Genomic DNA, 25,259 nt, shown 5'->3' with positions numbered 1-25,259 from the left:
TTCTTTGACAGAAGTCACCCCATGCTTGACTTTGTGAGAAAATAAAAAATGCTGATTTTGGTTAAGTGAAGTTTATTTTTTTCCTGTTTTTAAAAGACGATATTGACTGAAAACTGGTCAGTAAAGTAGATAAGGCCTGTAAAAGTGTTTTGTAAACTAAAAATCCCTGTACAGATGTCAGTTACTACTGTTATGGTTGGCATAGTGCCCAAATGCATTGGTCTTTTTTTTTTTTTTTTTTATCCTGAATAGTGGATTACAAAATGACCATAGGAAATGAGAAATTTCAGATTTCTATGATGGTTGTACCATGAGTAAGACCATTATTCTCTTCAACAGCAATTTAAAGTGTTTTTGGAATACTTGTTGAGTGCAGATGTTAAGGGCTTTGCGCTTCCTTTCAATGCTGAGTCAACATGGGTAGGTTTCAAGTTGGGGAAAAGGAGTGAAGTGGAAGAAGACAAATTCATATTATTTTAAAAAGATGATCCAAGTACTTACCAATTATAGTTGCAAATTAGCAGGATTGTACTTTTTGTACAGAATAGTTTCCTAGTGATTTTGTGCTTCTTTTGTGGTCAGGTCTTCATAACGTCTGGAAAAATGAAATGTGAACTGTAGTGTTGCACAGATGATGAGTAAAACTAATTTTGCTTTCTTGCCAACGTAATACAATAATCTTGAAGTGAACAACGCTGAGTTAATAAAAATTATTTTGGAGTTTGCTGTTAATAAGAAAAATGAACATCTCTGGGGTCTGTGTAACTCCTTAACATACTCCTTACAGACTTAGAATGTAATTTCCTGGAACTTTTTCTTCTCTTTGTTTTTCCTTTTTGACTATTCCCTACCCACCCTTGCCTCTTTTCCTCCCAGTTCTTCCTCTCCACTCTGCTCTGTTTAGGTACCTGTCTGTGCACACTATTACTTTTTGTTTCATTGTGCAGGTACAATGTAATCGTTTTGAATAGGTTTAGTCAACAGTTTAAACTCAGTGCTGTGCTACCAACAATGTACTTTTGCTCAGCTGAAATGACATAGTACTATGGAAAGTTGAGACCCACTTCAAGTAGTACATGCAGTGACCACTGCGTAATGATGGTTACCTGCCAATAGCAACTATAAGGTTTTATCTAAGCTACATGTTGGCTTCTGTGCAAAAATGTAGGTAATAGGAGTCTTAGAATTAAGGAATGTTTAAATTTTATTTTATTGTTACTATTTTTTAAGGTAAGCTCTACACCCAGTGTGGGACTTGAACTTATGACCCCAAGATCGAGAACCACATGCTCTACTGACTGAGTCAGCCAGGTGCCCCTGAGTGTTTAGATTTTAAAGAATGAATGTTTAAATTTTAAGTTCAAATTGCTGATTGAAATGTCATGCAAGTTTTTAGGGATTTGGATCAATAGCATTACATTTTAGAAGAAATAATCACTAATTTGCATTAAAATGGAAGAAACATTCATATATTACTTAACTAAAGACCTTATCTTACCTCTGAATTTAAAAATGTAACTTTTAGTTTGGGCAGTTAGGCTCACTTAGTGTGTACAAACTGTAATTAGAACTCTAGATTTGTCCATTTCTATTGTATTAAATACCAAACAAGTTCTTTAGTGCTTGTTTTAGAATACTTGTTTCAGCTAGGTTTTTCTGCTTGTAAGTACCCCTAAAGCACAAAACTCATATACTCTATTTCCTGAGTTTGAAGAAACTGTTAATGGTAACATGTATGTATATGTACTTGTACATGTGACATGGATTTCTAATTGAGATTGGTGGATCAAAGTGTGGGAATATTAAATTCTGATGTACTCTTGGTTTTCCAAAACAGTAGTACAGATTCACTCTTAACAGCAGTCCATAGGGTGCTCCTTGTTTTTATTTATTTAGCCAGTTTAATGGGCAAGTAGTGTTTTACCACATAATTGTATGCTTTACCTCACCTTGTTCTCTAATAGGTTTGTGTACTTTTTAATTGTTACTGTAGTCCCTCCATAACATTGTAAGATCCCTAAATTCTGGTTTTAGACAATTGTGAATTCGGGAGTCATCTTTGTAAAGGCAGTAATAATACACCTGCCTTCTTTTCCCTTCACCACCATTATCATTTGTTTTATGTCTTATTTTTTCATTGAGACACATGAGACAGTTATATATCTATAGAAAACTCTGCTTTCCCAAATTAGTATTTCTAGTGGCACTAAAAAAAAAATCTTACAACTTTTCATAATCACTTTTGATCAGCAGCTTCTCTATTAAGGCTAGTGAAAACTGTCAGCCTCTTTCCTTATCAATGTCGGAACATCACCTAGTGGTGAAAGAGTGCAACAGCAAGATGCGTATGGAGGCAATACTTGTGTAGGTCAAAGCTTTCATGGTTGGAATGTATCGTTCGGATTATTACAACTGCTTCATTTCAGTGGAGAAGAAGTTGAAACCAAGACAGGTGAAGGAACTTGCAAAATAGTTCATGTTTAATTAATTGTCTTTTTTGGTGGGAGGGGGTAAAGTTGTTTATCTCCTACAATTCTTAGTATAATAATGAACATGGCATATATGGTTACTTAATGCTTGTAGATGGACTAATTTGATTAAATAATTTAGGATTTGCTGCTGTTTATGTTGTGTCACTGGCTACTACTTTTCCTCAGTGGAGCCAAATTGTGGAGGGGACATCAAAATAAATACAAGCAACTCTATCTTCCTAGAAATGTACTTGTTAAGGGGGCCTTCAAAATGACTACTTTTCTTGCCTGGGGTAAAAAACCTGATGAAGAGAGATCCAGAAAATCTGGAGAATGGTTTGGTAGAGCACCGTGAAGTGCTTTGCAGGTTTCTACAAGTTTCACACCCAAGGGTGGCCATGCATTGGAGAATTAGAACTTTGTACATATGCTCAGCCTTCCTTCTTTCCTTTCTTTAACTATTTAGATGGTAAAAGCATTAAAAAAGCGCTAAAATCTCTCCCACTCGCTCACCCTGCAATACAGTATCACCACTGGTGGCCACTGTGTCCAATTTATCGATCTATTTGGTTAGGGGTAGATGCCAGTTTTCTTTCTAGGCCTACTGATTCTGCTTATTTTAAATACTCACTCTGTAGGACTGGTCTTATTGCAGTGATCCTGTCTATTATGTACTATTGCCTGCTGCAGCATTTTTCATAATAGATGGTAAGATTTTGAAATCAGTCTAGCAATTATAACACTTTTGTAAATCTCAGTCCTCGAATGTGAAGCTTTGAAAAGTCACATACGTGAAGATTTAAAAGGAGGTTTGAAAGTTTTAAGATCAAAGCAGCTTGAATAAATGAAAAAAAAAAACCTCTGATATAAGTAGACATTTAAAAAATGTAAGCTCTTTATTTTGTATGTAAAAGAATTTTTACACATTTCCATTTTTTACAAAGCAAAAGTTAAAGCATAAATATCAATTGTAGTCCAAAGCTACTTTTCCCCATTTTTACTAAATAAGTGTTTTGCAGTTGACCAATACTCAAAGCCACTATTTTATCTAATGATGACTCTTACCACATGGAATTTCTACGAATAAAAGGATTGATTTAATGTATTTAATAAAAGTGATAAAAAACATACATAGGTATGCTGTAGTGTGGGCTAAGCTGTAACTCTTCATGTTCCTAATATTAACCCGAAGGCAGATAATTACCTTATTTTTCGTAATTATAACTTATTTTGTTTTAGCTATCACATTGTTTTGTAACGTACAAAAAATATAATTATACAAAGACTGCACTTGACAAATGTAAATACAGTCTTGGTTTGGTGTGTTCTGGACACAATGGTCTTTCTTGAGCCTAAACACAGAAACAAAAGCATGTATTATAAGAGAAAGTTCAAGATGGGAAGTGATAAAACGGGTGTTCAGCAGAGCTTTGTTAAAACGTAGCTGGTATCCTTGTAAAATTTCCACGTATTCATTAAATTATATTATGTCATTCTTATTGTTGAGAGCTGACTTGAAGTGTTAGGTTTTGCCCTCATAGAGAGTTGTGGCAATTTGGTTCCTGTAGTTCGGAGATTGAGTTTAAAAAAAAAATTCTTTTTATACAAACATTTGTGTAGCTATTAAAATGGAGTAAAGTAAGGGCTTATATGTATTAAGGCTCTTTTTATTTCAAATGTAAAGGGAGAGCTGCTTTTGAGTTTCAGAAGGTTATCTTAGTTGCCGTGGATGCTACGGATTTGACAGTGAAATAATATTCAGAGTGCTGACTGAACTGTTTTTACTTCAGGATCTTTAAAACACCTTTTGCTGAGTGGGCCTTCAAGATGGGTTTCTCAAATTTTTATTTAACATGGGTAGGTACGTTTAAGTCTCAGAAAAAAAAAATACCTAGAAGTACAAAGCCAATAGGATGATTTATTCTTTCAACAATGCAAGGTGACCCTTTTGAGTCTTAGTCTTAGTGCACTTTTTAATTTTTAAAACTGCAGAGTGTATGTTACAAACTTAAAAAAAATGTTATGTAAGCATTTCTTTTAGAGTAATTCAGTTTTGTGAATTTTGAGTAATAATACATTTTTAACTTTAGTTTTTTTACTTCCATCTCTCTGAACTTGGCAAATACTGAAGTAGAAATTTAAAAATGTGTTCTTCAAAATTGCTTCACTTGAAGTTTTACTCGTTACAGGTCACTCTCTAAATCACTTTGTGAGATTATATACTTTATAATTCTGGGCACATCTATGAAATATCCTTCAAACCCTCCACACATACTATTATAAAACTTTTGTTCCAACTAATAAATTCAGGTTTGAAGCAAAGATGGCTTAGAGGTTCGGGGATTTCTATGCCAGTTAAGGCCAACCCCTCTTGTTTTAGGAAATGAGATATGACTCTTATCCTAGAGTATTATACTTCAAATGGTTCTTAGTAATTATATAATGTGAAAAAAATCAGTAAACTTACAAGAACTAGCATTTGATTTAGTGAGATTTATTCCTGATAGCTTCACTTTGTCCTGTGCTGCTCTTTTTACTCAGAAAAAATCAAGTTCATTGTAAATGCAAGGAAGGGTTTGGTTAAGCACAATAGCCTATAAGCTCCTTGCTATTTAGATAACATCAAGGCTGAGGCATGCACTGTGGAATTGGGAATTCAGTGTGCTAGCTAGATATGACTTAATTCAAGAGGAGCTCTACCAGTGGCAGTTAGATGGCAGAAGGGTGTATCTTCTGAAAGTCCATTTAAAGTCCCTGAATATAAAAACCCTAAATTTTAATATCTTAGTCATCTTGAAAACAGTTCAGAAAGAATCAAAACAATATTTGGCAGAAAATTCTCACCTGAATGGATTTTTATGCTTAATTTTATTTTCATTATTAATAGCCAGATTTTGAAAGTGCTGCTGATACAGCAATTGGGAAGAATAATGATATAGTGCTTTTGGTAAGAAAAATTTCTTCAATTTGCTTTCTGTAATCTAAAAATTGACCTGATTAAAAACCATGTATGCACTCTTGCAAACTACCAAAGTTACATTCTGTAAGTTAAATGGATTTTAGAAGTTTGGTATTAATGCTTCAAATGTTCTAATTAGATATATGGTAGAATAGTATTTAATATATATTTTCATCCTTGTAAGCAATATAATTTAAAGTATATTTATAGATTTTTATTTTCATGGAGTCAAAGAAATGTTAGAGGCTTTGTATTATGTACCTGTTTTTAAAATGGAAATATACATTTATAAATATGTATATGTTTTAAATGTAAGCTGCTGCAATTTTCTCACTGGATTTTATTAAAAGTTTATATGAAAGTCTTGGTGAAGTCTTGATAATTTCCTATGTGGGTATAGTATGTTTAAAGAGCATAATAATTGATGGTTAGCTTTTTATTTAAATTAAATTATTTTTAATATCAACTTCAGTAAAATTGGTAAGACTTAAAAATTTTGCCTTAAAAAGTAAGCTAAATTTTAGAACAATAACAGTTATAAAAAAGAATAATGAGATACAATGGTTAAGAATTATATTTTTAGATGATTATGAAAACTAGATTGTTACAGGCAACATATGAAGATGAGATGATGTAGCTGAGTTAGACTGAGGTGCAGTCTGTCAAGATCCATTTGGGGAAAAGATTTTAAGTAGTTGTTAGTATGTGAAGTTAATGAAAACATTGAATATTAATGATAATTCTTTTTCTAAAATTATAAAAGCATGCTTATTCATCTGCTAATACATTCTACATTGAAAAATTAGGATTTCAAAAAGTGGGGAAGTACATCTGTATTTCTAGGCAATGGATAAAAGACAAAAATGCAGAAGAGTGAGAGTCAAAACTTAGCAGTAAGAGACTATGGATAATGCCTGGTACTTGATTGGTCAGGTCAGTGGATTTGAGATTTATAGAAATAGAGTTCTCAAGGTTTATGGCCTTTGGTTCCAGGAATGAATATCTTCTGAAATTTTTTTTCTTTCTAAAAGCTTCAGATGAGTGCCTTTTATTTTATTTATTTAAAAACACTTTCTATTACATTTTCTACACACTAAAAAAGTAGGAAGATTAGGATAATGAACTCTCATGTACCTGTTATGCAGCTTTTAACTCAGCTGTAGCAACTACTAAGTCATGCGATCCCCTGATGAATAAGTATAGGTTTTTTAATTTTTACTTTTTTAAAATTTGGAAGTAAGTTCAAACCTGCAGAAAAGTTGATATATTGGTGTAAAGTTGTTCATTAAGTTCCTTGGCTATCTTTCTGATATTTGCAGAATCTATAGTGATGGCTCCTTATTCTTAAAATTGGTAATTTGTGTCTTCCTCCTTCCCCCTTTGAGTCCAACTAGAAAAATGATCAATTTCATTGATTTCTACTATCAGTTTTATTAATTTCCCTTCAGTGCTTATTGTGGGTGTAATTTGCTGTTCTTTCTTTACTTTCTTCTTCTTCTTCTTTTTTAATGTTTATTTATATTCGAGAGACAGAGAGAGGGGGAGAGAGAGAGAGAGAGCTCTCAGCACAGAGCTTGACACGGGGCTCAAACCCATAAACTGTGAGATCATGACCTGAGTCAGATGCTTAACCAACCAACTGAGCCACCCAGGCGCCCTGTACTTTTTCTGCTTTCTAAAGGTAGACACTGAGGTCATGATTTTAGGGCTTTCTTTTCAGAATTTGAAATTTAGTGCTATAAATAATTTCTAAATACTCTTTTAGCTGCATCCTACAAATTTTGATATATCTTCATTTTCAGGATATTTCATATTTTCCCTATTGATTTCTGCCTCATGGATTTTTTTTCTCTGCTTATCTTTCTCTTTTGGTCTCTAATTTAGCATCATTTTTTTAAAGAATTTATTTTGTATGACTTGAATTTATGTCTTGGAATATGGTCTTTCTTGGTAAATGTTCTGTGCACATGTTCAAAGAATGTATACTTTGCAGTGGAGTAGAGTGTTCTGTAAATATCTGTTGGGACCAATTTGATTGATAGTGTTATTCGGATCTTCTAAGTCCTTTGTGTATTTTGAGGATCTGTTAAATGTATACATGTTTAGGATTACTGTTTTATGTTAATCAGTTGACCCCTTTGTCATTACAAAATGACTTTATCCTTGGTAATATTCCTTGCTTTGAGATCTACTTTGATATTAATACAGTTATTCCAGCTTTAATTTGAATAGTGCTTGCAGGGTATAGTTTAACTTTTAGTCTACTGTGCCTTTATATTTAGGTTGCATTTCTTTTAGGCAACATATACTTGCTTATGGCCTTGCTTTTAAAACATAAAACCGTAATCTCCATCTTTTAATTGTTGTTTAGACCATTTATATATATATATATATTTTTCAACGTTTATTTATTTTTGGGACAGAGAGAGACAGAGCATGAACGGGGGAGGGGCAGAGAGAGAGAGGGAGTCACAGAATCAGAAACAGGCTCCAGGCTCTGAGCCATCAGCCCAGAGCCCGACGCGGGGCTCGAACTCACGGACTGCGAGATCGTGACCTGGCTGAAGTCGGATGCTTAACCGACTGCGCCACCTAGGCGCCCCTAGACCATTTATATTTAATGTGACTATTGATATTGTTAGGTTTATCATTTTTTTAATGTTTATTTTGAGTGAGAGAGAGGGGGAGAGAATGAATGGGGGAGAGGCAGAAAGAGAGGAACAGAGAATCTCAAGCAGGCTCCGTGCTGTTAGCGCAGAGCCCGACTTGGGGCTCAGTCTCATCAACTGTGAGATCATAACCTGAGCCAAAATCAAGAGTTGGACACTTAACCAACTAAGCCATCCAGGTACCCTGCCATTGTTTAAATTTTTAAATTTTTTTATTTTAGAGAGAGAACAGTGTGAGTTGGGAGAGGGACAGAGGGAGGGAGAGAGAATCTTAGGCAGGCTCCATGCTCATCGTGGAGCCTGATGGGAGGCTCAGTCCTGTAACCCTGTGATCATGACCTGAGCCAAAATCAGGAGTCAGGTGCTCAACCAACTAAGCCACCCAGGCACCCCAATTTTTAAAATTTATTAAAATTTTTTTAACCTTTATTTTTGAGAGAGAGAGAGAGAGATGAACAGAGAGAGAAGGAGAAACAGAATCCCAAGCAGGCTTCAGGCTCTGAGCTGTCAGCACAGAGCTCAGTGTGGGGTTCAAACCCATGACCTAAGCTGAAGTCGGATGCTTACCTGACTCAGCCACCCAGGCACGCCCCCCCCCTTTTTTTTTAACTTTTAGAGAGAGAGTACGTACACACAAGCAGGGGAGGGGCAGAGGGAGAGAGAGAATCTCAAGTAGGCTCTACACCCAGCATAGAGCCCCATGTAGGGCTCCATCTCACAACTGTGTGAGATCATGACTTAAGCCAAAATCAAGAGTTGGATACTTAACTGACTGAGCCACCCAGCCGCCCCAGTATAGTTAGGTTTAAATCAACCTTCTTGCTGTTTGTTTTCTATTTGTCTTTCCTCTTGTTTCCATTTTCCTCCTTTTCTTTGTCTGTTACATCAGTTGAGTATTTTTTATGGTTCCACTTAATAACCTCTTGATTTTTTTTACTTGTGACTCATTTATTAAAATTTTTTTTTACGTTTATTTATTCTTGAGGGAGAGAGAGACAGAGTATGAGTGGGGGAGGGGCAGAGAGCGAGGGAGGCACAGAATCCAAAGTAGGCTCCAAGCTCTGAGTTGTCAGTGCAGAGCCTGATATGAGGCTTGAACTCATGAGCCATGAAATCATGACCTGAGCCTAAGTTGGATGCTTAATTGACTGAGCCACCCAGGCGCCCCATATTTATTAAAAACATTTTTTTAACGTTTATTTATTTTTGAGAGACAGACACAGAGCATGAGCAGGGAAAGGGCAGAGAGAGAGGGAGACACAGAATCCAAAGCAGGCTTCAGGCTCTGAGCTGTCAGCACAGAGCCCATTTCAGGGCTGAAACCCATGAACTGTGAAATCATGATCTGAGCCGAAGTTAGGCACTCAACTGACTGAGCCACCTAGGCACCCTATGACTCTTTTATTTTAATGGTTACTTTAGAGTTTAGAGTATACATCTCTAACTTATTACAGTTTACTTTCAAGAGATTAAACTCATGTCTGATGCTTTTCATTCCTTCCTGGAGATCCACATTTCCATTTCCACTTTTCTACCTGAGGACTTCCTTTAACTCTTTTTTTTTCAGGTTTTGTGTCTAAAAGTCTTATTTCACCTTTGATTTTGGAAGATATTTTTGCTGGGTATAGAATTCTCTGAATGGTTTCTTTTTCTCAGTACTTCAAGATGTTACTTAGTTGTTCTCACCTGTATTATTTTTAGTAAGAAATCTGTGTCATTCTTACCTATTTTTCTTTGTATGTAACATCTTTTTCCTCTGGCTCCTTTTAATATATTTTTTTTAATCACTGCTTTTGAGCAGTTTGATAGTGACATGCCTTGTTATAATTATTCAGTGTTTATTTGCTTAGTATTAGTTGGACTTTTGGATCTGTAGGCTTATAATTTTTCATCTAATTTGGAAAAATTTTTGCCCTTATATCATTACATATTTTTGGTTTCTCCTACCTTACATGTGTATTAGGGCTTGAAGTTGTCTCATAACTTACTGATGTTGTTTTGTGCTTTTTTCTCTCTATTTTGTGTTCATTTTTCATTTTGGATATTTCTATTTGTCTTCAGGTTCATTGATTTTTCTTTTGCAGCATTTAATCTGTTAATCCCATCTAGTAAATTTTTCATCTCCGATACTTTACTTTCTATCTTCTAGTCAGCTTGGTTCTTTTTTATATCTTTCATGTCTCTACTTAATGTGTTCAATCTTTCATTTTGCTTTGTGAACATAATGGACTAGAGTTACAGCAGCCATCTTATTGTTCTTGTCTTCCAGTTCTATTATTGTGTCAGTTCTTGGTCTTTTTCTACTGATTGATTTTTTTTATTATGGTTTATATTTTTTTTCTTTGCATACCTGTTAAGTTTTACCTGGATGTCGAATATTGTAACTTATTGGGACTAGATATTTTGTATTCTTATAAATCCCTTGAACTTTGTGAAGCTGTTAAATTATTTGGAAACACTTTATTCCTTTAGGTCTTAAGAGTTTTGTTAGGTAAGATCAGAGTAGCTTTTAGTTTAGGGCTAATTTGATCCCACTGCTGAAGCAACACCCCTCTGAATACTCTTCCTGATTCCTTGTGAGTAATGAGGTTTTCCACTGTGGTTGGTAGGAACAGGCACTCTTCTCAGCCCTGTGTGAACCCTGATGATTTTTTACTCTTAATCGTTTTGGATGGTGCTTTCCCTGGCTTCCAGTAGTTTCCTTACACCTACACTGATCGGTACTCAGCTTAAGACTTGAGGAGGACTGTCTTACAGATTTTCGTTCTCTGTACAGATCTCTTCACTGATAATCTGCCCTGCAAACCTGCCTCACCCTCAGGGGATGCCTTTGATGCCTCCCCAACTCAGGGAGACTGTGGGCTCCCCCTGGGTTCCCTGCAGTATTGGACTATGCTTTACGCATTCAGTAACAATAGTTGATCTTTTCTGCAGGGTAAGAGGTTGGGCTTGCTCATTCTCCCAGTAGTCTATTAGCAGTAGGTTATGGCCCTCAAGAATAACTGCCACCTCAAGTCATATTGATGAATCAGTCTTACCATGGTGGAATGACTCCAGTAGTATGCTTCAAAGCTGTAACACTACCCTAGACTGAGAAGAAATTGTTACTAAATTGCCCACAGGGCTTTGTATGATAATGTGGCTTGTTTTGGAGATGTTGGGCCAGATACCTCTAAGACTTCATTTCCAAGATGGCAGAGTTTTTTTTGTGTATGTTACATATTATCACGTATATATGTTACATATAACATTAATATATGTAACATAATTTATACATAATATATAGTATATTATGTATATATTATATATAGTGTATATAATGGTATATTATAACCGAAAGTTCTGTGTTATATTTCTGTAAAATCCCACTCTAGTTAGCCCTGACCCCATCTTCTGGGCTAGCAGAAAGTACAGAAACTCTGAGTGCTCGTGCAGGAGGCATCAGTATTTTTTATTGGTCATTTTGTTGATGACATAAATCAAGAGATTTCATTACTCTTATTTTTACATATGGGATTTGTTTAAAATTCTCCTGTTTAATCCATATCATGTAAACATCAAATAGCTGTTGCTGTCTTAGCACAAAATCTTCCTTACATCATATTCAAGTATTTTTTGAGTGCTTGTCATGTGTCAGGCCTGTGTTTACACATTGAATAGATGAGTAGAGAAATGACATCTGGAATAGAGGTAATATTCCCACTGTGCTGTCCAGGGTTCAGCCTAGTCTAAAGCAGTGGCTATTTGGTCTCAGATATTTTTACAGTCTTGAAAATTAATAACTCTGAAGAGCTTCTGTTTATGTGAGTTATGTCTGCTGATACCATGTTAATTAAAACTGATATCTTTAATAATAACTTAATGAAACATGACAGTAATAAGCTTATTTCATATTAAGTAACATTTTTCTGAAAAATATTTATTTTCCAGAAACAAAGATCACAAGAAAACTGGCATTGTTTTACATTTTGCAGATCTCTTTAATGTGTGGCTGACTGTCTGATATTTGAAATTAATATCCTTTCTCCATGCAGGGAAAAAATTTGTCAGTGAGCTCAATGAATTTTCTCCTAGACAGGCATCATAAGTAGTCAAATCATCAGAATATTGCCTAGTGGACTTGGACTCAGAATGAGGGAGTGATCTCCAATAGGGGTACAGCTGCCTGAGGAATTGACTCTTGGCCAGGGATTACCATTCATTTAATAGGTGCTTAATAAATATTTGTTGGATGATTAATAATCTTGGGGAGGTGTTGGGGTTGGTTTCACTGCTGATGCTTTACGTCTTCACTATACTTGAAGCAATAAATTGAGTTGGTGTGAAGTAGTTTTAGCTGAAGATGGTTAAACTAGATTAGTGCTGTGAGTCTGGGGAATGGAAAGATTCTGTAGTGATTTCTTCTAGAACTTAATTGTTTTGTGCCATGGCTGTTGCTAGTATAAGTTAATTGATGAAATATGCCAGGTTTAGTGATAATATGTATCACGAGGACCAGCACACTATTGAAAATGTCATTAAAACCAGCTACTACTTTAGTGAGTACTTAAATATCAGCTAAACTTTGATACACGTGTCATGACAAAAAATCTTACAGTATGAAGTTATATAGTCTGCTTAAGATACAGCAGAATCCCCAACATTTGGTTTTCCTTTCCTTCAGTTATCTTCAATTGTTCTGAAGCACAAGACCTCTCAAACCACCGTAGATATGGACAAAGAAGAAAGGAAGACTATCAACCAAGGTCAAGAAGATGAAATGGTAACCAATTTTTATAATTTACTTGTAAAGTGTGAAGAGTTTATCTCTGTAATTTATTATTCCAGGGAAGTAGAAAAGTACGTTAGAAGAAAAAAAAACAATGCTAAATCAACCTGCTTTCCTCATCCTGAACGTGCTTTTGACTTAGGATTATGTAACATCTCTATTTGTTGGTTTTAGTATAATGCCTGTTTCACTTGTGGATTGTTAATACTAGAGAAGTATGCTTTTTTTATTTAGTAATTTAAGAAGCTACATTAGCTAATACTTATATATAATCCCAAATATGAGATTTCTAATTTTGATTTATAAAAAAGGCACTCTTAGGGTGCCTGGCTGTCTTAGTTAGTATAGCATATGACTCTTGATCTTAGGGTTCTGAGTTCAAGCCCCACATTGGGCATGGAGCCTACTTTAAAAAAAAAAAAAGGTTTAAAATCAGCTTAATAATAAAAAGCACTTTTCAACTCTGTGTGTGTGGCAGGGGGGGAGGGGGAGGGGGAGGGGGGAGGGGTGGGGGGCGGGGGGGGTGGGATTAGGTTATCAGGTAAAATAAGACACTATTAAATGTGAATTTCAGATAAACCAAGGAATAAATTTTTCATATGAATGTGTCCCAAATATTGCATAGGGCAAACAAAAAAATTCATCAATTTTTTATTGAAATTTAAATTTAACTAGGCCCTCTGAATTTTCATTTGCTAAATTTGGCAGCCCTTGTTAATTATGGTGGTGAGGGGAGTAAACTAGAACAATTTAAATAATTTAGGTCAGGAGGTCAGATTGATCAGTCACAGCAGTATTGAGACAATTAGCTAATTATTTGGGAGAAACATAAAGGTAAAACCTACTGTATCTAAATGTAGTGTGGTGTTATGGCTTATATCCTGGAACAGAAATAAGACAGTGGAAAAACTAGTGAAATTCTAATTAGAGACTAGTTTTAGTTAATTGTAACGGGTCAGTGTCAATCTCTTGATTTTGACAAATGTATCAAGTTAATGGGAAACTAGATGGAGGGTATACAGGAACTTTTAATGTTTTTGTAACTCTTCTGCAAATCTAAAATTGTTACAAAATTAAAAGTTTATTTAAAGAAACCCTACCTTTTAGGGTGCCTGGGTGGCTCAGTCAATTGAGCATCCAACTTTGGCTCAGGTCATGATCTCATGGTTCATGAGTTCGAGCCCCGCTTCAGGCTTGCTGCTGTCAGCGCAGAGCCTGCTTTGGATTCTCTGCGCCACAGCCCCCCGCCCCCCCCCCCCCCCGCCCGTCCCCCCATCAAGCTTTCTCTCTCAAAAATAGATAAGCCATTAAAAAAAAAACAAACCCTACCTTTTATGTGACAAAATAGTGAATATACATTTGGAAAACAAAGAACTTTGGCATTTTTCTCATACACCATGTGATATTTAATTGTGTGATCACTGTATCCTTGCAGGAGATATATGGCTATAATTTGTGTCGCTGGAAGCTTGCCATAGTTTCCCTAGGAGTGGTTTGCACTGGTGGCTTTCTCCTCCTCCTCCTCTACTGGATGCCTGAATGGCGGGTGAAGGCGACCTGTATTAGAGCTGCCATTAAAGACTGTGAAGTGGTGCTGCTGAGGACTACTGTAAGTCAACGTATTCACTTGTAGCTGATCATTTCAGGAGTGAAATAAACGCTTTTGTGTGTACTTCCTTCAAAACTATGTATGAGGAGAACATCACTGCTAGTATATAATCAGGAATACTAATCCTAAAAGCATTTGTGTTAGAAATGAGTTTTACCACAGTGATTAGAATGTGAAGGAATCTTAAAGATGATTATGCCAACCCCTTCCTTTTGTACTCCTTTCTTTTGTAGTTCTTGATGCACTGAGAGATTAAGATTAGATGCTTATCTGTCAGGGTCATCGGCCAGTTTAAGGGCTATGTCAGATCTGTTATTCACTAGGCCAGCTGCCTTTCTACTATGTGATGTTGCTGCATCTAGGGTTTTGTTTGTTTTTGTTTTTGTTTTGTTTGATTGGAAACATTTCATCAGAGGCTTTCTAGTCTCAGTATGTTGATGAGTTCATTAAAAAATCACTCAAGATCTTTCAGGGGATATTGTATTAGTGAAATATATCGTAAAATGGTGAGCAATGGAAAGCACTTCATGTTGGAGTTTATACATCTTCATGAGCTGGTTTAATATTTAGTAGGAAGTGATGCTTTCTTAATTAGAGATGAGTAAATAATACGTAAAGAATGGGAATTTAAAAATATATTGAAAACTATGGGGCGCCTGGGTGGCTTGGTCGGTTAAGCGTCCGACTTCGGCTCAGGTCATGATCTCACGGTCCGTGAGTTCGAGCCCCGCGTCGGGCTTTGTGCTGACAGCTCAGAGCCTGGAGCCTGTTTCCAATTCTGTGTCTCCCTCTCTCTCTGCCCCTCCCCTGTTCATGCTCTGTCTCTCTCTGTCTCAAAAATAAATAAATGTTAAAAAAAAAATTAAAAAAAAAAACTATATAGGCATTATAGGTATAGGTGTTATGTAATACATGGAATTGACTTTTTATCTTTATCCCTTTCTGTCTTATAAGGATGAATTCAGAATGTGGTTTTGTGCAAAAATCCGCTTTCTTTCTCTGGAAACTCACCCATTTTTGAGTCCAAAATCTATGACTAATAAAGTTGCAAATGGCCATGCTGTTCATTTTACTGAAAATTTGGCTACAGAGAATAGGCATGAGATGAGCAAATATTCACAAACTCAACCACAGCAGGTATGGTGATCTTAGTGTTATAGTTTCTTTAAAAACCAGAATTACTACATTTTATTCTATCGTAGCCTATAATTTTGTGCTTGCAGTTATTTTTGTTTGGGATGAATATATATGCATATGAATATATATGCATATAAAATACTTATTACTATATATAACACAGTTTAGGTAATGCTAGAAGAAGCAGATTGCATTTGCATGTGATCACTTTAATTTTAATACATAATAGATTTGTGTTAGTAAACTTAATGGTTAACAAGTGATGATAGTGCTTTTTGGTGTAACATTTATGTGTGTTCTACAGGTTCGTTATTTTACCCACCACAGTGTAAAATACTTCTGGAATGATACCCTTCACAATTTTGATTTTTTAAAGTAAGTATTTTTCTTTTGTTTGGATTCTTTTACGAGTATCTTGAAAATGTTCTAGATGGGAAAGAATTCATTGTAGGGTTACAAAAATTGAAGAGGTATTTATTGCATAACTTTTACTTATTAACTCCCTGGTGTTATTTGAATACTTGTTAACCATTTTAGGATAAATCCTACTTGCAACTTGTACCTTGGCAAAATTTACATAAAAGTTTGAAACAATATGATCCTCCAAATCCACTCTGAGTCTGAGTTCTTTTTGTGGGTTCATCTCAAAGTGAATTTTAGAGTACACTTTATAGTCCGTCAGAATATCTGAATTGTCATTTCCCAAACAGAAATTTAACTTTACTGTGTGGGTAAAGATTGAGACATTGTCCAATGTGTTAAGCCTTGAATAGGACAAATTGGAGGAATCCCTTAAAATTTATTTTTTGTGGAGGCTTGAAGTTATGTTAAGTACTGAATTAATTAGGATTCTATTTTTATTGCTATTGTTAAAGTGATTATTATAAACACTCATTAAGTATCATTACTTGAGAGTGCTAAAGGAATTCTTAATATTAGCAATACAAAGAGAATCGCCTTATGAACATTTAAAATATTCATGCCTGGATTTTTTTCCTCAGACACTAAAGAATTGGAATAATCTGGAATAGACTTGGGCATTTCCGCATGCCTAGTTCAGAAGACCATTTCTAGTTAAGAACTATTGCCTTACAGAACACTGCCAGTGAGCTGCCATTTTGTTTTGTTTTTTTTTTTAAAAAGACTTGGAGCTGATCCCTGCTGCTTGTGGAGAAGTCATCAACTTCAGTGGAAAAAAGTGTCAAACCTATTTGCCTGGTGGCATTTGCCAGCTGTAGAAGCTTCTAGAATTTAAGCATCCCAATGATAGCAGTTAATTAGGGAGCTTAATTTTTTTCTATCTGAAAAAAATGGAAAAGGATTGGAGATAAATGATGTGTAGGGTTCTCTTTGGAGTTCTTTGACTAGTATCTCAGTCAACATAAGCATAATTAAGACATTTGGGGGGAAAATTAGATCTGTTGGTTGAATCCAGTTAGAATTGTTACAGATTTTGGACATTGACTGTGACTCATAAATTCTGTACTTCTCTCCCAGGTTTGTATTAGAACAGGGACAGATTTGGATTGATGCTTTTGTAGAAAAAAAATCAGTGAATAGGATTGTTAGCATGAAGCTTAAAAAATTGAAGAGGGAAAATTATATCTATATAATTTAATAATTTAATAATTAGAATTTAATTATTAAAAAGTAAAAAAAAATTAGTTTGGGATTCTCAAGTTAGTCATACTTTGCCTATAATTTTATTAGTTTAATTAATAGCTCTTACAGCTTTGGTACAGCCTTAAAGGATAATAATATTGTCATACAAACTTGAGTATTTAGAGCCATTTTATCATGTGATAGATACATTGGCTAATTTAGAATTTGGCACTTTTGAGACTTAGAACTTTCATTATTGGTTATCTTATGAATTTGAGATTTAAAATTCTCATTCATTATTTCAGTTTTTGTTAGGTTTCTATTTGTAAGGAAGTCACTTTAAAATCAGGAATATAGAAGAATAGGGCATTAAGACATTTGGATATTTTAAACTTTGTTTAAAGTAAAAACTTTGGATTTATTTAGGGGACTGGATGAAGGTGTTTCTTGTACGTCAATTTATGAAAAGCATAGTGCAGGACTGACAAAGGGGATGCATGCCTACAGGTAATTTTTATCCAACTAAAGTTAGATCTGTTATCAAAATTCCTAAATAAAGTAGTATGTATAGTCCACCCTCTTACCATATAGTTGTACATATTAATAGGTATTTAAACATTATAGACCTAGTAGTTGACAACTTACTGGTATTTAATTGAGTAAGACTGTCTCTCAGTTTAAGAATTATGAAAATGTTGAAACTGGAATTTTGAAGTTGGTATCCCTGAAAATATACCATATTTTACCCATTCTAAGATACATATTTTCAACATTTTAACATTTCTAAAGTGGGGGATGTGTCATGCAGTGGGTGGAGTGTCATCCTTTACTTGACAAATGTTGTCAACATTTTTATCTTGATAGCACATAAAATGATGGGTATGTCTTATAATTGATAGCAGCTTAGATTTTCTGAAATGTATTGGGAATTGTAAGCATGAGCTCAAAGTTTACCACAATGAATATTTGTAAATTGGGATGCATAACCTTTTTTATCATGTTATTCTTTGTTGAAGTATAAGATTATACCAGTGTATTGCAAATTTAAAGATAAATGCTATTTTCAAATTAAATTAGCAGTTTTCTTATACTTCTGTAGCATGTTTTTTTCAGTAGAATATTGAAAAATTGATTCATTTAGACCCATACTTCATTAAAGGCAAGAATTACTCTATCACATAGAAAGGACTAACAGGAGTTTAAGTGGAAGGATTTAAGCAACTTTTTAAAAGCATTTTTTAAAAAGTCAGATGTACAGTGTTTTGAAATAAACACTGTTAGTACAGTATTCTCATTAGAAAAATAGTATAGGACCCCTCAAATTTGTTTATTTAGTTTCTTGCAAAAATGAATTGCAATTCAAAATTGTTGAGGTGTATTGTGTTCAAGGATGAAAAAACATTTGCCGACATGGTTATTATAAACTAGTGGGAAAGATACTTGTCACACAAAAAGATCTGAGACAGAATGAAACAACAGTATAGTTATCCAGTAGTGACTACTTCGATTTAAATACTGTAGGTAGAGAATTGAATTGTGGAAGACAAGTATGTGGAAACATGAGTGTTGAAGTTCCAGATTTAAGAGCAATCTGTGGTTTGAGCTTTATCTAATGAAATGCTATCCCTAAATTATACTATTATTGTATAATGTGACACTATTATTATGTTTTCCTGTTGTAGAAAATTGCTTTATGGAGTAAATGAAATTACTGTGAAAGTGCCTTCTGTTTTTAAGCTTCTAATTAAGGAGGTAAGATAACATTTGTGATCAGTAGAGTTGTCAATTTGAAAAGAGCCATGATTTAAGTAATAAGATATTCTTGGTTTTCTGTTTCTTAATTTCTCTCTCACTAGCTCTCTTTTTTTTAACTTGGGAGGTAAAGGTAGTAACTTTGCTAGAGAAATAATTTGGGGGCATGAATTACCGTTTTATTACTTGTTTTGCTTTTTTTGTTTGTAAATTTTTTTCAGTCTCTGTGAGTTGCACATCTAAATCTTGACCTGTTTTATAGTTATATACACCTGTCTTTTCTCTTTTCTCCAATTTTTAGATGATTTATCATGTTTATTCTTCAATGATTATTTTGTGGTGCATTTTTGCAAACTAGACATTGTACACTAACTTTGGAATACAAAACGTGACCTGTTGATTGACCATGAGGAGCTTGTACTTTATCCCAGGAGGGAAGTGTGTCAGTAGTTATTGTAGTGACTGCCCAGTTGTAAGTGCCATTGAAGAGAGGTGAATAAAGGTTATACATGTAAAGGAAGGGAGCATGGGATTTTGCCTGGCAGTTAGGCTCTTTAGTCTTCTTTTGATTTTTGGCTAAAGATCAGGGTTGGGTGAATACTTTTAATAGATATACAGATTGTTTTCCCTCAGTTCCTGAGAGCGACTATATTTTGCTTTAGAACATAGCAGAGTGGGGCCCCTGGGTGGCTCAGTTGGTTGAGCGTCCGACTTTGGCTCGGGTCATGATCTCGCAGTCTGTGGGTTTAAGCACCACATCAGGCTCTGTGCTGACAGCCCGGAGCCTGGAGCCTGCTTTGGATTCTGTGTCTCCCTCTCTTTCTGCCCCTCCCCGACTCGTGCTATGTCTCTCTGTCTCAAAAATAAATAAACGTTAAAAACAAAACAAAACAAAACATAGCAGAGTGTAGTGAATGGAGGAGTTAGAAAGCCTGGTTTATAATATGGTTTTGTCAGTAACTAGCTTTGCTCATTAGAAAATCTTTTTTCTCCTTTATCTATAAAATTGGAGTAAGTCCTTTCAAATTATCTCATGTAATTTTGAAGTAAAATGGGACTATATATGTGAAAGTGCTTTGAAAAGTTCACAAGCGTCAATTTTAAGACATTTGGGGGAAGTTATTAATGAAATTGATAAAATACTATGATATTTGACTAAATGAAGGCTATTGCCAGGACTGCTTTATCTCTTTTTTTCATTCAGGTTTTATTTATTTATTTACTTACTTATTTAAGGTTTATTTATCTACTTTTAGAGAGACAGAGACAGTGTGAGCAGGAAAAGGGCAGAGAGAGAGAGAGAGAGAGAGAGAGAGAGAGAGAGAGAGGGAGAGAGAGAATCCCAAGCAGGCTCTGCACCGTCAGCGCAGAGCCCGATGCAGGTCTTGAATTCATGAAAACAGTGAGATTATGACCTGAGCTGAATCCGAGTCGGACGCTTAACTGACTGAGCCACCCAGGCACCCCTTTTCATTCAGGTTTTAATCCTTAATTATTTCCTTAGAGAATACAAAATAGTATAAGTTACTGTTTCCTATTTGTCTTCCCTTTAGTCTCCAGTGAACCTTTGACTTACAAGAAAATTGGTATTTGGAGTTCATAATAAGAAACACTTGTTCCTTTTAATTAAAAATTTTATATCCTTTAGTTGCCTAGTAATTATTGGAAGTAAATGTACTTTATTGTTGAAGCAGAATGAAGAATAGCTAAAGACACATTTTTGTCTGTTTCTGGCTGAAACTATATTTGGGTTTGGTATGGGTCTAGATGGATGCAAATAACTTAAATTAAGCTTATTGAGGCAAACTCCAGTAGTTCAATGGTAAAAAAGTACTATGCTAACTCTTTGGGTTGTATATGTTGCCCTGGGGTATTACAGAGCTTATCCTCTAAGTATCTTGTTGGTTCTTTCTTTTTTTTTAAATGTTTCTTTATTTTTGAGACAGAGTGCTAGTGGGGGAGGGGCAGAGAGAGAGAGAAAGGGAGACTAAGGATCCAAAGTGGGCTTTGTGCTGAGAGCAGTGAGCCTGATGTGGGGCTCAAACTCCTGAGCTGTGAGGCTATGGAACTGTGAGGTCATGACCTGAGCTGAAGTTGGACACTTAATCAACTGAGCCATCCAGGCGTCCCTTGTTGGTTATTTCTTAAATGCAAAGGTGGAACATCTGTATGGTTATAAATACCTCATCCAATTTGACTTAAAAATCTTATTTTTTAGGTTCTCAACCCATTTTACATTTTCCAGCTGTTCAGTGTTATACTGTGGAGCACTGATGAATACTATTATTATGCTCTAGCCATTGTGATTATGTCTATAGTGTCAATTGTAAGCTCTCTATATTCCATTAGAAAGGTAAGTCCAGTTTATTATGGCTTTTACAACTGTGTTTGTATTTTGTAGTAACATGTAACGTGTAGAGTAGTACTTGGTACAAAGTAATACTCGATATAGTTATTCTTTTAGTTATATGTACTCCTTTCCCTCTCTTTTTGTGGTAGAGGAAGGCAGATGCTTTTTAGAGTTAGACTACCACCTGACTGTTTAGAGGCCATAGGGATCTATATGTGCTTATCACAGACTGAAATACTAGAGGGTTGATTCTCAGGACTGTCTCATTAAAATACTTCTTATTTTGTCTACAGCTAATTGAATAATCTTTGAACCTTTTAGTCTTGACATTTTTAATGGCAGAGTAACATACATTTACCATATTAACTTATTTTATAACACCTTTGCTTTTAAATACCTTGAAGAGTGGGTTTATATTAGCTAATTTTCACGTCTTACCCTCTATTTTAGCAATATGTTATGTTGCATGACATGGTGGCAGCTCACAGTACTGTGAGAGTTTCAGTTTGCAGAGCGAATGGAGGTAAGTACTTTAGGTAACACTTGGACACATAAATCAATAAAAGATACCCATTAAGCACTAATGACTGAGCAAGACAATGCATTATAAATAAAAAGAAGTGTTTGGATTTGTACTCATCTCTGAGCTTGTATCAAATTCATTCACGTAAAATTGTATTTTTCTTTCTCTATTAATGTAACAGGTACTGTGATAGGCCCCGGAGATGCAGGGGTTACCAAGATGGATATAGTCCTTGCCATCATTTAACTTCAGTCTAGTTGGAAAGGCAGATGATAAATAGTAACAATAAAGTGTGATAAATGCTATGATAAGGAGAGGTCAGGGAATTTAGATATTAGAGCTCATTTACTGTAGGTGTCAGGGACGGCTTTTTGGGAAAAGCATTTTTAAGTGGTTGAATTAGATAAGACGTAGGTGAGAGGGTGGTATGATGGGAGTGAGAGAGGGAGAGAAGAGGGTTCTAAGTGCCCAACGTTCTGGAAATGAGAGGGAGCTTGGTCATTGTAATAACTGAAGGAAATTCAGTGTGACCAGTGCAGCAACTAGATGATGGCAACTAGATGATGGATCTAAGGCATGTTAAGGAATTTGGCCTCATTCCAAAAGGCAATGGAAAGCCATCGAAGGGCTTAAAAGCAGGGGGGTGATCTGATGTTTGCATTTTTGAAAAAATCATTTTGGCTGCTGTGTTCAGACGGGTTCAGAAGGGAGTGATATCGAAGACACGAAATGGATCAAGGTGAGGGTTGTGGAGATGGATAGAAATGAGATGGGACTGAAAGATACTTAAATGTGGACATTGAAACAGATCTGATGATTCATTGGATACAAGGCGATAGAGTGGTGTCAAGCTTGAGGGGGTGGACATCGGTGCCACTTAAATAAGGAACACCGGAGGAGAAGCAGGATTGTAAGGAAGGATAATGGTTTGGACATGTTAGTTTGTCTGATGTGAAGAGGTGTAAAGGAGATAAAGGAGAGGTGGCAGCCTAGCAGCACAGGCCTTGGAGGCAATATTCATTCTGATTGATTGAGAGTATCAAATCAGTTTCCATTCTCTTGGCTCAGTATACTAACTACATCCAAGCATAAACACAGTTGGCCTGGCAGGTGCTTTCTTCCCTGTGCTTCCTGGTCACTTGTTGCTTTAGTCAGGAGTATCTGTCTTCTCTATTGGTGTTCATCCTCTTTCTGCTCTGCTGCTGCTGAAGACACTGGGATGTTAGGACATTGCATTCAACTTGGATCTTCCTTATCCCCTTTGTAAACTCTAAGAGATCATTGCTAGTTTGTTTTCTGGTATATCTGAGAGGAGTAGAATTTCAAGTGGCATTAAAGCTTTGGAAGAGTCAGGTTTATTATGCCTAGTATGTGCTTAGTATTATTACAAAGTTGTTTCCTCATGGCTTAGTAAAGTACTCTCCATTTTTCTTTAGAAAGGAAAAGAGTTTTCTTCTACAGACCAACATCACAAACAGTAGTTTCTCTTCACCCGTCTTTGTTTACAAACTAGCAAATCTCTCCTGAGCCTAGTGTTAAACCAGAGGGAGGGAAAGAATGAAAGGGAGTCTAAATGTAAGGCAGTCTTCTAGAAAAACCTCCTTTTACTTGGGAAGATCTTGTAAAAAAGCGTTTAGCTAACTTGAATAGTGTACCGATTTCTAAGGAAATAATGAACTAGATAACGTATTACAATGTTTATTTTGTAAATTTGTTTAAAAATCTATCTAAAATGTTAGGACTACTTCAGGAATATTGAGAAGGCATTGAAATGTTGAGTAATAAATAGTGGCAGTGAGAAGAAGAATAGTGTAAAAAATGCTGTTAAAATAGAAAATATACTTGGGTTGCCTGGGTGGCTCAGTCGGTTAAACATTGACTTCAGCTCAGGTCATGATCTTGAGGTTTGTGAGTTCGAGCCCCGCATTGGGCTCTGTGCTGACAGCTCAGAGCCTGGAGCCTGCTTCAGATTCTGTGTCTCCCTCTCCCTCTCTGCCCCTCCTTTGCTTATGCTTTGTCTGTCTCTCAAAAATAAATATTAAAAAAATAATAAAAATAAAAGAAAATACATTTAAAAATTTCAATGCTTTCTACTATTTCCAAAGGATAATTAATAGAAATTTGAGCTTATTTACCTGTCGCAGGGGATATCATGTGTTGACTCACTATCTGTTCTTTAAGAGGGCTGTTGTTATGAGTGTTGAAGTCTAGCCACCTGTTTAGTCAGAGGGGACTTGGCATCACATGTGTGCAGCTGGCATCCTATCAGGGGTCAAACTACCTGACACACTTAAACACCATGCTTTGTTAGCCTAAGGAATAATAATCTTATTTGTCTTATTTTCTTTTATTGAGATTGGCCTATTTAACTCCATTATATTTTTAACTTATTGAGGTCAGGTGACCTTCAGACAGATCTTTTATTTACTGTATTTGAATTTCAAGTTCAATGATATTCCTTTTTGTTTTTTGCATTTTTTTAAATGTTTATTTTTGAGGAGAGAGAGCTCGCGCGCACACGAGCGGTGGAGGGGCAGAGAGAGAGGGGCACAGAGGATCCAAGCAGGCTCCACACTGTCAGTACAGAGCTCCATGTGTGAGGCTTGATCTCACAAACTGAGATCATGACCTGAGCTGAAGTCAGATGCTTTACTGACTGAGCCACCCAGGTACCCCTCAAGTTAAAGAATATTCTATTCAGACTTTTCTTTCTTCTTCTTTCTTTAAATCCAGAAATAGAAGAGATCTTTTCTACAGACCTTGTGCCAGGAGATGTTATGGTCATTCCATTGAATGGGACAGTGATGCCTTGTGATGCAGTTCTAATTAATGGTACTTGCATTGTAAATGAAAGCATGTTAACAGGTAAACTAAATGAGTAAAAATCAGATCAGTTTATAATGATATTAGGTTTAAGTAGTTACCGATTAAGCTATTTAACTGTCTTATTGTATCTGTAACTGTAAAATATTGTTTGTTTTCTTTACTCATGTCATGAATGTGATGGATAATGAAGATTTTTTTTTTTATTTGGAGGAGACTGAATTCTTCATTATACTCAGTTGTGAGACTAAATTATTATGCTGGTATTCACTACATCTTTTGGCATACTTTTGACATGGGGAAATATTTTACAGTAAGGGAAGAGGAAATAAGTCCGTTGCCTACAGAGAATGGCAGCATATTTACTTCCCTATTTGATGTGTAATAAGTGGGAATGAAGATTTTATATTTTCCTTAAGCTGGTGGGGGCGGGGTCAGGGAGGGGAAGTAGACCTTGAAATGACTTCACTTTGGAAATTCATAATCTGAAGGTAGAACTTTATATCTTTTTATCACTTTACCTTTTTTTTTTTCCTGGAAAGAAGTGATTCCTATATGTTTTCAAACTGTTAAGAGTTTTATCTTAAAACACAGTT

At 35.5% G+C, this 25,259-nt stretch overlaps 1 protein-coding gene across 4 annotated transcripts in view; it reads left to right on the top strand.

Annotated features, from left to right (window-relative positions):
* Positions 1-25,259, top strand: part of ATP13A3 (ATPase 13A3) — an 88,876-nt gene that overhangs the window by 12,689 nt on the left and 50,928 nt on the right. For 2 of the 4 annotated variants that reach the window (XM_047875471.1, XM_047875468.1), the window contains exons 3-11: positions 12,763-12,861; positions 14,303-14,476; positions 15,431-15,613; positions 15,918-15,988; positions 17,642-17,722; positions 18,898-18,967; positions 21,186-21,320; positions 21,768-21,840; positions 24,574-24,705. In XM_047875471.1, coding sequence (XP_047731427.1) covers positions 12,811-12,861; positions 14,303-14,476; positions 15,431-15,613; positions 15,918-15,988; positions 17,642-17,722; positions 18,898-18,967; positions 21,186-21,320; positions 21,768-21,840; positions 24,574-24,705 — 970 coding nt within the window. In that variant the 5' untranslated portion in view covers positions 12,763-12,810. Of the gene's footprint in view, positions 1-5,292; positions 5,419-12,287; positions 12,309-12,762; positions 12,862-14,302; positions 14,477-15,430; positions 15,614-15,917; positions 15,989-17,641; positions 17,723-18,897; positions 18,968-21,185; positions 21,321-21,767; positions 21,841-24,573; positions 24,706-25,259 lie in introns of those variants that run through there. The other 2 variants (XM_047875469.1, XM_047875470.1) reach the window with 2 other exon arrangements.

This window comes from Prionailurus viverrinus, chromosome C2 (genome assembly GCF_022837055.1).
Source record: "Prionailurus viverrinus isolate Anna chromosome C2, UM_Priviv_1.0, whole genome shotgun sequence".
Lineage (NCBI taxonomy): Eukaryota > Metazoa > Chordata > Mammalia > Carnivora > Felidae > Prionailurus > Prionailurus viverrinus.
Note: the sequence above shows the minus strand (reverse complement) of the source record. Positions and strands in the feature narration are given on the sequence as shown.